The sequence below is a fragment of the Arabidopsis thaliana genome, assembly GCF_000001735.4.
Source record: "Arabidopsis thaliana chromosome 1 sequence".
NCBI lineage: Eukaryota > Viridiplantae > Streptophyta > Magnoliopsida > Brassicales > Brassicaceae > Arabidopsis > Arabidopsis thaliana.
In genome coordinates, this window is record NC_003070.9 from 27089178 (window position 1) to 27102499 (window position 13322).

General features: G+C 35.1%; 3 protein-coding genes and 1 long non-coding RNA gene across 4 annotated transcripts; all 4 read left to right on the top strand.

Annotated features, from left to right (window-relative positions):
• The first annotated feature begins 1455 nt into the window (after positions 1-1455).
• Positions 1456-1768, top strand: AT1G09293. The gene has a single exon (NR_139598.1). It is a non-coding gene; the product is annotated as an other RNA (long non-coding RNA).
• A 1947-nt stretch (positions 1769-3715) lies between these two features.
• On the top strand, positions 3716-4858 carry AT1G71970 (uncharacterized protein). The gene has a single exon (NM_105855.4). It carries the CDS (start codon positions 3922-3924, stop codon positions 4597-4599), a length of 678 nt encoding a protein of 225 aa, NP_177342.1. The 5' UTR covers positions 3716-3921; the 3' UTR covers positions 4600-4858.
• A 3667-nt stretch (positions 4859-8525) lies between these two features.
• Positions 8526-11025, top strand: AT1G71980 (Protease-associated (PA) RING/U-box zinc finger family protein). The gene is made up of 4 exons (NM_105856.7): positions 8526-9193; positions 9306-9536; positions 9609-10013; positions 10115-11025. Exons 1-4 carry the CDS (start codon positions 9073-9075, stop codon positions 10702-10704), a joined length of 1347 nt encoding a protein of 448 aa, NP_177343.2. The 5' UTR covers positions 8526-9072; the 3' UTR covers positions 10705-11025.
• A 7-nt stretch (positions 11026-11032) lies between these two features.
• Positions 11033-13115, top strand: FUT13 (fucosyltransferase 13). The gene is made up of 3 exons (NM_105857.4): positions 11033-11632; positions 12097-12270; positions 12354-13115. The coding sequence occupies exons 1-3, from the start codon at positions 11168-11170 to the stop codon at positions 12918-12920; spliced, it is 1206 nt and encodes a 401-aa protein (NP_177344.2). The 5' UTR covers positions 11033-11167; the 3' UTR covers positions 12921-13115.
• The last annotated feature ends 207 nt before the right edge of the window (positions 13116-13322 follow it).

Here is a 13322-nt window from a genome sequence, read left to right on the forward strand (position 1 = left end):
AAGTTGTTAAAATATATTTAAATTTAAATAATCAAAATTAATGATTTCTTTTGTCAGATAGGTTTTGAAATTACATTTATTTTAGTTTATTGCTTAAATTAATTGGTCTTACTAGCTGTTTAATTTAAATTTGAATAAATATTATGAAATTAATTATTTGATTTTAATTTAATTAACATTTTTATTTCATGTTATTGGTTATTTTAGAGGAAATTGTATACTAGATAAATTTTGATGTAATATACATTAACTTATTTTTTTTTAATAAGAGATATTAAAAGACTTTAGATGGCAAATCTATATATTTTCACTGCAAATGTTTTGGAGGAAATATTTTTCAACTTTATCTTTTCCTTCTATAGATACATATATAAAACATATACAGTACATTGTGCTGGGTTTTTTTCTGAGGCAATTTTTCATACATAATGTCTTTCTTTCTATTAGAAGTTTCAAATCGACTATTCCACTTTTTCTGGCACCAGCGATGTCTGTTTGTATTTATTGGGCTATATGATACCATGTATTTCTGTAAATCATTCGAAACCGTCCAAAGCTGCATAAGCTTCTTTTCTTTGGTTAAATTATAATGAATAGAAAATTCAAATTTACGTAAAGACTTTTAGTATGTCTTGAAATCAGAATGTTGCCGCATTGATTTACTAAAATGTAACTTTATGATTTTATTTTATAAACACAGTTGATTAAATCTAAAATGGAAAAAGATAAACTTTATAAAACGTGTTGCGGTGAAACTAAATTTTCGAATATGACAACCACAAATTTACACGTCAGACTTAACTCAACATTTCCAAGTCATACGTGTCTCGGATGAATGAAAGAAACTTGTCGATAGCTTAGAGCCGAATGTTCCTTAGACCGGTTGATCAATTCAAAAAAGGTAAACGTACGAAGATAAAACACGATCAGGATAAAAATATGGATACACAAAAATAAATGTAGCTGTATTCATCTTATGCGTGGCTCAATATGACAAAACATGTATAGTAGCTATCTTACGAATATTTTATAACCAGCCTCCCAGCCTCCTTTTTTTTGTTAATCTTGTGCATGGTCATACTAATCGATTACAAAAAAAAATCACATTCACCGATTCACGTGACAAAATGTATATTGTGTAAATATTGTATCTAGCGATCAAGAAGACGTGCTTTTACATGGATGTTACGGTGGTGCGTTTTAGAGCCGTCACGACATTGTTTAAAGACCGTTCTCATCTTCTGTGGTATGGAAATATCCCCGATTTAAGTCGAAGCGTTGACCATGACGTGACTGTAATTGTACAAATAATCATAACTCAAACGCTCTCGAAAAGTCAAAGTGTGTTATATGAAGAAACAAAAACTGATTTCTCGGGATTTCAGTCCTTTCGTCAGAGAGACACAAACAATGAATGGCGTAGATCAGTTTAGTTTCAACGATAGTGTCCCACTCCAAAACTGATGACGGCGACGCGTGTCACACGCACGTGATGATCCACTCAACACTGTCTTTTCTTTTCTAAAACTCAGATCCAATTTTATGTCATTCATGATTCATAACTTGTGTGTGTGACTGTGCTGCTTAGATTTTCCTTTCTTCGAACAAGGGTTTACTTCAAATGCCACCTTCGACGACGGCGCGTGGGTGTGAAGCGCTGTGTTATTAGGAAACAAGGTGAGATAGAAGTGTACAGAGAATTTGGACCACATGATCTACTTATGGCCATGACGAACGAAGTAAGCAAGCATTCCCTTCTTCCATTTTCTTTTGAGTACACTTTATTATATGAGTATGACAATTACGTCACGGCAATATAAATTAGTTTTCAATTCCTTTTTTTTCCCTTTCAATACGGTTTCTTTGTTAGTCTGTTTTAGTCCTTTTCCTAAATTTAGGACTCTCTATTCACTGAATTTAAGTATTCGTCTACGGTCTGTACTCCTACACATTTTTTCTTAGCTACTACAACTAATCATTTTCAATTTATAAAGAAAAAGTTAAACGCTATAACTAATAGCAATTAATTTTGAAGTAGTTGTCAATTTGAGTTTGTTCAACTCCGGTAATTAATTTTCTTGAAATTTTATTGGACTATAATTAAAAAATTGACATCCACAACCAAAAAGTATATAAAAATGTACAATGAATCTCTCGACAAAAAATTATAGTAACGAACACACTAGAGAAAAGTGAGTTTAGAGAAAGAATGGGCTACGGAGCTTAAAGAAATAAAGATAATGTGGTATATAAAGATGTTAGCTCGATTTAAGCCCACCAGTAGTTCTCAGTACACCCATTTAGCCCAAAGGATTCGTCAACCTTATACTACATCTATTATTCGTACTACATCTTTGTAAACTTTACTGTGAATTAATGTCGTAATTCTTTTGGGTATATGTATTTGATATCGTACATATAAAGTCTTAAAAAACAAAACTTTGTATTTGTGGATCATAACTACAAATTAAAACATACAACGGACAAAAGTTACAAATAGGCAGAAAACAAAACAAAACAAAACAAATAACTCATCGAGACCATATTTTAACGATCCAAATTTCACGAGGCCAGTAGTTAGGGGCCTTATGGCCCATGAAATGATGATATGTTTTATGTCATGTGCCATTAGCAAAGAAATCTCTTTGTTTTCTTCTTCTTTTGAATGTGACCAGACCAGCGACCTAACGCTCTATACGAATGGGCAATGTCATATTATTAATTTTTTATGTTGCTGTTGTAGTTTTTTCTATCTAGTCATAGTCAGAGGCGGCTCAAGAATATTATGAGTCTTATTTATAATTGTAAATATACATATTTGTCTCTACGTAAATATTCTTCACAAAACTTAGATTTTAAAGATAGGTAAGGTGCGACAAAAAAGGGTAAGGTTTGTTAATTTGTTTTGTTATGTTAGGGTACGTTAAAAATATTTGATGACACAAAGTACACAACCTGCGTTATTTAAAACCGGTTTTGACAAGTGTGCAATGATTTGCTTTCACATGTAATTTGTGTATTTATATGGACCTTCGATTATAATGTCACTCAATTTAAACCATTTTGAATTGATAGTTGTGAAAAGTGTTATCAAATGAAAAAGCTTGAAGACAGGTCAATAAAAAAAACAAAAACAAAATTGTAGAGACTAGGAAGTGCTTAAAAAGACCAAAAAAGCTCGTATAGTTTCTTTTCTTTGTAGCTAACTATTGTCAAATTCTACCGCCTTCTTACATTTGTATGCCGTGGTGAATTACTCGCATGTAGATTTGTCAATCAATCTATAACAATTTGTTGTTTTTGTTCTTAATGACTCATGTACCCCGCATAATTTTTAAAATTTAATAGTATCCTCTTGAGTCTGGATAGAACTTAAAAAGATCATGTCCCTAGTGGCTTCACACAATGTCTATGTCGTTTTCATCTCTAACGTCTAAGCCCATCAATCCCATGGGGTCGCCATTCTCACTCTTAAATTCATCTTTACTTGCATTTTCAGAATTTTCAACAAATTAAACAAGACGTTTCTCTTTATCCACTAATACAACCACATCTACCAAAAACTAATCTTCTGTTTAAGTTTCTGTGCGTATTATCTTCACCTACCTAAAAGTTCTTAACCCACATTCATATAAAACTTTAGACTTTAAGCGTATAAATAAATCGTTTCAAAATAGTTATACATGACTAGAAACAAAATAATAATACTTAGATGTGATAATTATGTTTAGTCTTTTTGTCACTATAGTAATTACAATTAGTTGAATAAACAAGAGAAAACCAAAATTATTCGGACAGTTTTATCCTCATTCTCCACAGCTTAAAAACAAGTCGCAGAGGAGACCAAACCAATAAAGGCCAAAAATAGAGAGTTTTTCTCTGGATCACATTATCTCTTTCTTTTTCTTCTTCTTCTTCCTCATGGATTCTTTAAGAACTCGAAATGTATCCAAAAGATCCGATCCGATCAACTTTCCGGCGAAGTCATCCATTTCATCCCGGAGATCATTATCTTCTTCTTCTTCCTTCTCATCTTTTTCCTCCTGCTCCTCTAGCTCCCTTGTCTTTCCCGGCGACTCTCCTCTGAATTCTCCGGCGACTCCTCTCCGTCTACTCGGTGTCCCTTTTTCATGGGAACAACTTCCCGGAAAACCTAAAGACTACTCTCATAGACTCAACAACCGTCGAAACAATGAATCTTCAAATCTATTGCTACCCCTCCCTCCTCACCGGAATATTTCCTTTCCGGCCACCGGAAAAAAACCTAAACCTAACAATTCCAGTAAGAAGAACAGCTTCCCCGTGACCGGAAAAGATCCCTTCGCGGCTGCGTTGTTGGAATGTTCCAAAGACGAAGGAACAAACAGTGACAACGATGATGACGTCGACGGTGTTGAAGACGTAGATCGAAGGTTTCGAGGAAACTCCGGTGGTTCAAGCAAGGTGTTGTCAAAGAACAGCATCGGAGACAGGTTTGGGTTAGTAAATCTCTACGGTTCTTGTCGGAGAACTTGTGCAGTAACAGAGTCCATTGTTTATCTTCCAAGAGCAAGAAAAGCTGCTTCGTACGATAATCTTCTTCCACGTCGTCGCTGTTGATTTGTTCGTATTTGGTGATTTACTACATATTTTTGTCTTTTTTTGTGGGTTAAATTCTGTATAATTTTCTCTGAATGTGATATATTATGGGTTTATGAGTTTGTGTTTTTATTTTTCTCTCTTTAGATCGTGACATGAATGTAGTATAATTCCGAGACGTTGTTTACTTGTAGAAGTTGTAACCATAAATCCATGATATAGCATATTCACTTACATTATTTGTGTGTGATAATTGTTTATAAACTTTAATTATATTATATTTGTGTTCAATTATTTAAATTTGGTGGAACCAAGTGTGAAAGATTCTGTCATTCTGTGATCTCTAGCTAGTTTCCAATTCCATTCCATGTGACAGCAAGCTAAGCTATATCTGCAGATAAATACAAACTATGTAACATTGATTAACTTGTTATAGGATTTTAAACAAGGACACGAGCTTGTACTGACATATGATTTTGTTTTTTTTTTACCATCTTGAAAATGATGTTCTCTTAGCATGCCTGGAAAATGATGTTATCTTAGCATGCCTAGGGACTTGAGCTGTGTATATTTAGTGTTTTCATAGAGTTTTGGAAGTCTCTAAAGAAATAGATCTTTCATTATTGTTGTTAGCATAAGGCAATAAAAATAACAAAGTTGTTGAGCCACCATGCATGTCTTTGCAGCAAGTATTTTTTTTTTTTTGATCAAACACCAAGTATTTTATACGTTTCAGATTAAATATAAACAAAATTTCTTCTTAATTAGATGGAGTATCTATCTTTATTTATTGTTAATAAAGACATTGTCTCGTCTTGTTTGGGGGTGAGATAGACCCCACTTTCCCATATTTGTGATATCAAAATGACTTCCGTGGAAAACCAATATCACATTCGTACCACCAAACTACCAATCAATTATTTGATTTTAACTTTCATTATTTTTAAAAAGTGGATCAAGTATTTCAAAAAATTCTAATAAAATACAATCGTATTGCAAATAAATGATAAGTTTTAAAATACAATCATACATATGTATGAATACAAGATGAAAATTTGAACAATGTAATACTTCTTCACATGTTCTGGTGGCATATTTAAAATCGAACTATTATAGGTTTCTTTTTTACACATGTGTGAATTGGGTTTGTGCTGTTAACTATATTTTTTGTGGTCATAAGTTTATGTGATTAAATTTCAGGGACCCGGTAGAAATAAATAGCATGTAGTACATAGGTGCAACATATTACTATCTGCACTATGGAGTGAAAAATTGAAGTCAATAGTCAAATATCAATGACAATTCATAATTTCGTACTCAAATACTGTTTCTACATCCGAATGTTACGCAACTCACATGATGTAATATTTGAATAGCTTGTTCACATTTATGTCCCACGCTGTAGTTAACATGTCTTGATCATGCTTAATTAAGATAGATTATGATTTTTTTAATAATCAAGTTGTTTGGTTTAGCGTACAAATTAATAATATAATATATTGTTTCGGTTTAAGATAAATGTATCACGCAATTCAAACATATGTCAAAAAATCAGGCTGGGAACTTATTCCCAGAGGTTTGTACCTGTTGCTGTCTTGGTTTACTTAAGACTTGTGATATCAGTTTGCAATGTATTGGAAAATAATATAGTATTTGCCACAAGATTGTTCCATTTCATCTTCTTTTTGTATTTTAATCCGTATTTGTATCAATCATATTGCTCTCTATTGCAAGGTTCGTAGTCAACTCGCAAACACCCCCACCTTACAATTGCCAGTTATCGATTATTTTTACGCTAATAAATCTAAAATTCCATTTTGTTTCGTTTTTTTTTTGCAATGGAAACATTTAAATAAATACAAAAGAAATACCTACGATAATGGGGTATTTATACAAAAAAATGAATTTGAAACAAAAAAATATAATGAAAAAAAGAGAGAGTTAAATTTGCTAAGAATTTATTCTTCAGGTTTCTGTTTTCGTTGGAACTAAGTTTGGAGTTGGAGCAGGAGCAGGAGCACCGAGAGGAATTTAGTGGGGAGCGAAAAGAACCTAAAGAAACGTGGAATATTAATGATGACCAATTCTCTAATAACATTGTTAGACATAATTTAATATGAACATTACTTTCATCATTGTCATTTGTCTGCTAATGTATTCGCGTGTTTGCTTTTACATTATTGACTTATGTCTGAATATTATAACGCCATATAGTTAAAACAATAGACCCCTAAATGTATCATGAGCACATTTGGTATCCATAAAAACTGATGGAAAATCATCACAAAAGTGATAGCTATCTCGGTTTATTTAGTATATTATATCAGATTTTGAAGTGACTTCAACTCAGTAGTGACTATTTTTACGTACTAACTTATATATGTAAATATTCAGCATTCGCATTCGCATGTGTATGGGCATATATATTATACATAATAAATGAAAATTGGATGAGACAAGATGGACCGCTCTAAGTGTGATTGAGATGTAGCTTGAGACCAAAGAGACCGTTATCATCATCAACCATCATGTCCTCTCTTTAGCACATGGAAAGCAATATACTATAGAAATTGTACTATATATATGGATCAAGCATACGAATCAGAGTCCATTTTGATGTGAAGGCATCAAATCTGCAAAATTAAATCAAGTTTCTTGAGCGACAAAGCTGATGATATCATTCTTGCACTTGGAGTATTTTCTACAACATAACCTAAGCCGGTGGTTATTTAATAATGTTTAGTAATCTTGAATTCCATACATTTACGAGGGAGTGTCTGCATAGTTGATAGTAATCATGAAGAAGCTAGGTCGGTTCATTTCATCAAATTATATGTTTTACAAAAATTGTATCAACATGACTTGAATCCATTATCACAGTAATAAAAGTTTGAAACGGAATGAATACAATATTGAGATGCTGCAAGATAAATGGATATAATTAATGCTTTGTCTTTTCTTTCTTCTTTTAAGCCTTAAGTGTCACAAACGTAAACATCAAGATTCAATACCATAATGATATAAAAGATCGTGCGTGAACCATGTGAATGTGATCAAACCCAAAGTGAAGCTAACAAGTAATAACACATGTCAAAGATATACAAACATTTGTATTTAGAGTGTATAACTATAACCCCATCCCAAGAGTGTCGAACCAAAAACCATAATCTAAGAGATTTATACCGATCAGATCACGGAAGAAGTTATAGAAAACCGCATCTCGTTGATTCTGATTTTCGACAAATAAGATACAAGCCAGCCCACCGTCTGCACGGATACTCAACTTCCCTGTTGGTAATCGAGTTAATTTCGAATTACATGGGTCAAATTAGAAAAACTGTTCTTGTTTTATTTGTTTTTAAATGGGCCATGGGGTTTTAATGTCTTAGTATTTAATGGGCTTATTTAAGGCCGACTCTAATAATAGACGAAATTAAAAATAGGCCCATTTATCCGTTAATTTTGCCATGGTTTTTTTTTCCATGAATATTGCAAGTTTTTTTTTTGGTGTAAATCTTACAAGGTTTAAGAAAGAAAAAGTGAATTAATACTACTATCAAAACCGGGAGTAACAGCTAATTATGTGTGTATTATTATGGTTTTGGATAGCAATATTATTTAAGCAGATAATTATTATTTTTTGATATAACGGAAGGGACCATCATGTTCCGTTGTCTCCAAGAGTTTACGAACAGATACAAGTTATCTAGAAGATTAGTTCCAAATCATAATATATATATTTTTTTAATACAAGTATACAAGTTTCCACATCTTTTGTTGACTGTTTATTCGAGAAGAAACAAAGATAACACCTTTTGTCCGTGTAATCATATATCAACTCGTGGGTCATGACTCATGTATGATCAAACCTAAACATCTTCAAAACCGGTAAAAAAATCAGTAAGTAAAACAAATATTGAGCTGTAAAAAAAATTCTTAGAATTGTTTTAGGCAGATTTATCTTTAGAATTTAGAGATAAAACAAAAATTGTTAAACCAACAAATGGATCCACAAAACAAAACCATGAGCTCTGAAGTCAATCTCACCAGTCACCATGACTCACTTACTACGTGTATCTGTCTTTTTTACATATATTTTGAAAGTTTCATCCTTTATCCCGATGGATGCGAATAATACAAATAACCTAACAAAACTCGAATCAGAGAATTCCAGATATTACTTACATAAGACAATTTTAGCAATTAGCTTTCAAATCTCATCTCTTTATTCTCTCTCTCTATCTCTTCTCCTCAAGAACCCTAAAAATCTCCAGAAAAAAGATCCCAAATTTCGTATTTCAACGATCTGAATCTCTCTCTCTTTCGGGTTTATTTTGTTTCCCGATATGGTTTAGAATTTGTGATTTAAATGGAAGCTGACGTGTCAATTTCCTGAAAAAACCCTTATCGCGAAATTTTCCAGATTACCAAAAAAAAAAAGATTGAAACTTTTTTCGATTTGTTTGAAGAAGAAGCACGGTAGGAACGACGACGATGAATCGTGCTTTGGTCCTACTTTTATATGTTTGTACTGTTTCTTGTTTAGCTTCAAGCAAAGTTATTTTGATGAGGAATAACATCACTCTCTCTTTTGATGACATCGAAGCTAACTTCGGTGAGTCTCTTCCTTATCACTCTGTTTTCATTTCAGATTTTTGATGAATTGAATCTGTAATTGGGGTCAACGCATAAAAAAGAAGAGATTTTTAATCTGTTTCTTGCAACAGCTCCGTCAGTGAAGGGTACAGGTGAAATTGGAGTGGTTTATGTGGCTGAGCCTCTTGACGCTTGTCAAAATCTTATGAATAAACCAGAACAGAGCTCCAATGAAACTTCTCCTTTTGTGTTGATTGTTAGAGGAGGCTGTAGTTTTGAAGAGAAAGTTAGAAAAGCTCAGAGAGCTGGTTTCAAAGCTGCTATTATCTATGACAATGAAGACCGTGGAACATTGATAGCAAGTATGAAAATTTATGTCTTGATCTTGTGATTCTGTTGTTTCTACATTTTGCTGAAAGTTTTGAGATTTGCAGTGGCAGGTAACTCTGGAGGTATAAGGATTCATGCGGTCTTTGTTACGAAAGAAACGGGAGAAGTTTTAAAGGAGTATGCGGGTTTCCCCGATACGAAAGTTTGGTTGATCCCAAGTTTTGAGAACTCGGCGTGGTCTATTATGGCGGTTTCGTTTATCTCGCTGCTTGCAATGTCGGCTGTTCTCGCTACTTGTTTCTTTGTGCGTAGGCATCGAATAAGAAGGCGGACATCTCGGTCCTCTCGAGTGCGTGAGTTTCACGGTATGAGCCGCCGCTTGGTGAAAGCAATGCCGAGTCTTATATTCAGTTCGTTTCATGAAGATAACACTACTGCATTCACTTGTGCTATTTGCCTTGAAGACTACACTGTTGGAGACAAGCTCAGGCTCTTACCTTGCTGTCACAGTGAGTACATTGTATACAAAATCCTGTAACTCAGGGCACATTTGTTAGAACTTAGAACTAACTAACAATTTCTGATTCTGTTTTTGTGTGTATGTTTTCAGAGTTTCATGCTGCGTGTGTTGACTCATGGTTAACCTCTTGGAGAACTTTCTGTCCGGTGTGCAAACGAGATGCAAGAACGAGCACGGGAGAGCCTCCAGCTTCAGAGAGCACGCCATTGCTCTCATCTGCTGCATCGTCTTTCACTTCTTCCTCTCTGCACTCTTCAGTCAGATCATCTGCACTATTGATTGGTCCTTCCTTGGGCTCATTACCAACTTCAATCTCTTTCTCTCCCGCATACGCAAGCTCATCCTATATTAGACAATCATTCCAGTCTTCCTCTAACCGTCGATCACCTCCAATAAGCGTAAGTCGAAGCTCAGTGGATCTCAGACAACAAGCAGCTTCTCCATCTCCATCACCATCACAGAGATCATACATTTCCCATATGGCTTCTCCACAGTCACTAGGTTACCCAACTATCTCCCCTTTCAACACGAGGTACATGTCACCGTATAGACCTAGCCCGAGCAATGCATCACCTGCAATGGCTGGATCATCGAATTATCCGTTGAATCCACTGCGTTACAGTGAATCAGCTGGAACTTTCTCTCCATACGCCTCTGCAAACTCGCTTCCAGACTGTTAGAAAGTCTACAGAACCAACCACTCTTGGTTCAGGTCATATAAGATTATTTCTTTTGCATTTGAGTTTTACTACGAAACGTACTTCTGGCGTTTGTGTGTGGTGTGTGTGTGTGTAACGATGCTTTTATAGTCTTTTGGTTGAGATGAAACATCATCGGATTTAGGTTAGAGAGATTTTAACACTTCGACAATTACACAAACTCGGTTCCTTTGTACAAAGAAATATGAGCTTATGTATATACACGTCTCTTTCCTTGTTATTACTATCTGATCACTCTTATCTCTATCCGTTTGCATTGATACGATCCTATCTAGTAAATAGGCCCAGTAGGCCTAATTAAGGTCCAGTAACATAAACTGATTTGGGCTAAAGTGAATGAAGAAAACTCCATCCCACCGTTGGCCGGTCTATTCTCCTCCGGCGTCGTTGAGGATCTCCGGTGGTTTAAGGAATCAATCACACCATGCCAATGAGATACCTCAACGCAATGGCCGCTCTACTAATGATGTTCTTTACTCTCTTGATCCTCTCTTTCACAGGCATTTTAGAATTCCCATCTGCTTCAACTTCGATGGAGCATTCAATAGACCCGGAACCGAAATTGTCTGATTCAACATCGGATCCATTCAGTGATGTTCTTGTAGCTTATAAAAAATGGGACTTTGAAGTGGGTTGTGCTCGGTTTAGGGAGAATCATAAAGATGCGATTTTGGGTAATGTTAGTTCGGGTTCTTTACAAGAATTTGGTTGTGGTAAGCTTAAGATGAAGCATGTTAAGGTATTGGTTAAAGGGTGGACTTGGATTCCGGATAATTTGGAAAATTTGTATTCTTGTCGTTGTGGGATGACTTGTTTGTGGACTAAATCATCGGTTTTGGCTGATTCACCTGATGCTTTGTTGTTCGAGACAACAACTCCTCCACTACAGGTAATAAAATTGCTTGTTGCTAATCTTGTCAAAGTTTGCGTTTTGGAAAGTAGTTATAGATTTGGATGATTGGGACAGATTAGATCACACTGTCTGTTTTTTCTTACCCCAAATTGGATGTGATCTTGTGATGTATTCTTCACTCTAGCAGATCTTTTAGTTCTATGACTCACTAAAAGATACTTTTTCATTGTTGTCTATATGGTTCAAGAATTTTGGTTTGTAAAGTGGAAAATTTCAGAGTTTAATTGTCTACGTGAGCTTATTGTAAACCAGAAGAATCTTTGTGTACTGCTATTCTTGTTCTTAGTCAATTCATTTTTGAAAGTTGGACATAGATATGGATAATAAAGGCAAACTAAAATCTCCTATGTTCTTATTTTCCCTTCAGTGCCTGCTTCACTATAGTTTTCTTTCAATAATTGGATCCCATTGATGCTGAGTTTCTTGGTTTGTTTCCTTAGAGACGTGTTGGAGATCCGCTCCGTGTGTACATGGAGCTAGAGGCCGGAAGAAAACGCTCAGGCCGTGAAGATATATTCATCAGCTACCATGCGAAAGACGATGTCCAAACAACTTACGCCGGTTCGCTCTTTCATAATAACAGAAACTATCACATCTCTCCACATAAAAACAATGTAAGTAACGTTTTATACACCCATTCCATACTGTTCTTCTTTCATTTCATCGTTTTTTAATTCGATTGTTAAACATTGCACAGGATGTTCTGGTGTATTGGTCTTCCTCAAGATGCCTCCCTCACAGAGATCGTCTAGCAAAGAGCCTACTCGATTTGATTCCCCACCACTCCTTTGGTAAGTGTCTTAACAATGTTGGTGGCTTGGACTCAGCTCTCTCTATGTATCCAGAATGTGTCGCTGAGCACAACGCTGAAGCAAAATGGTACGATCACCTCCACTGCGCTATGTCACACTACAAATTCGTCCTTGCAATCGAAAACACAGCTGTTGAGTCATACGTGACCGAGAAGCTTTTCTATGCGCTCGACTCTGGTTCTGTTCCAATCTATTTTGGGGCCTCTAACGTGCAAGACTTTGTCCCTCCGCATTCCGTGATCGATGGTAGCAAATTCGGCTCGATGCAGGAGTTGGCTGCGTACGTGAAGCGGCTCGGTGATGATCCTGTGGCTTACTCAGAGTACCATGCGTGGAGGCGGTGTGGACTAATGGGGAACTACGGGAAAACCCGTGCGGTGAGTCTCGATACATTGCCATGTCGGTTGTGCGAAGAGATTAGCAGAAGAGGTGGGAAGAACGCCGGAGTTTGATGAGCCACATGTGGTTTCATTTAGTGTGGGTTTATGTAAATGTGATCCTATGATCTGTTTCTGTTACATATGATAACTTTTTTGTCCTATATAGTCTCAGATCATCAAGTAAATGCTATCAAATCATGTGTTCAAGGGACAAAAACAGAATTATTCACTTATGTTAGAGTTAAATGGGATCTCTTGGTGTAGCTTTTCCTTAATCAAAAATTCAAAATAGATTATGATTGTGATTGTGTAGACTAAGTTAAAAAGGACAAAAATCAAGTCATAACCACTTTCCTATATTTACCTACAATAATCAGAATCATTTAAAACTTATCAAAACTAAAACCATTCAAAATATTGGGTGAATTAAAGTTTCGATTGTTTCAAAACGTCTGTATAAGTATGACAAAGAGA

Excerpts from the sequence above, each read along its gene's own strand:
- AT1G71980 (NM_105856.7), top strand. The coding sequence starts at position 9,073 with ATGAATCGTGCTTTGGTCCTACTTTTATATGTTTGTACTGTTTCTTGT. Across the intron at positions 9,194-9,305 it reads TGACATCGAAGCTAACTTCG|CTCCGTCAGTGAAGGGTACA; the intron begins GTGAGTCTCTTC and ends TTCTTGCAACAG. Across the intron at positions 9,537-9,608 it reads CCGTGGAACATTGATAGCAA|TGGCAGGTAACTCTGGAGGT; the intron begins GTATGAAAATTT and ends TGAGATTTGCAG.
- FUT13 (NM_105857.4), top strand. The coding sequence starts at position 11,168 with ATGCCAATGAGATACCTCAACGCAATGGCCGCTCTACTAATGATGTTC. Across the intron at positions 11,633-12,096 it reads CAACAACTCCTCCACTACAG|AGACGTGTTGGAGATCCGCT; the intron begins GTAATAAAATTG and ends TTGTTTCCTTAG. Across the intron at positions 12,271-12,353 it reads TCTCTCCACATAAAAACAAT|GATGTTCTGGTGTATTGGTC; the intron begins GTAAGTAACGTT and ends AACATTGCACAG.
- AT1G71970 (NM_105855.4), top strand. The coding sequence starts at position 3,922 with ATGGATTCTTTAAGAACTCGAAATGTATCCAAAAGATCCGATCCGATC.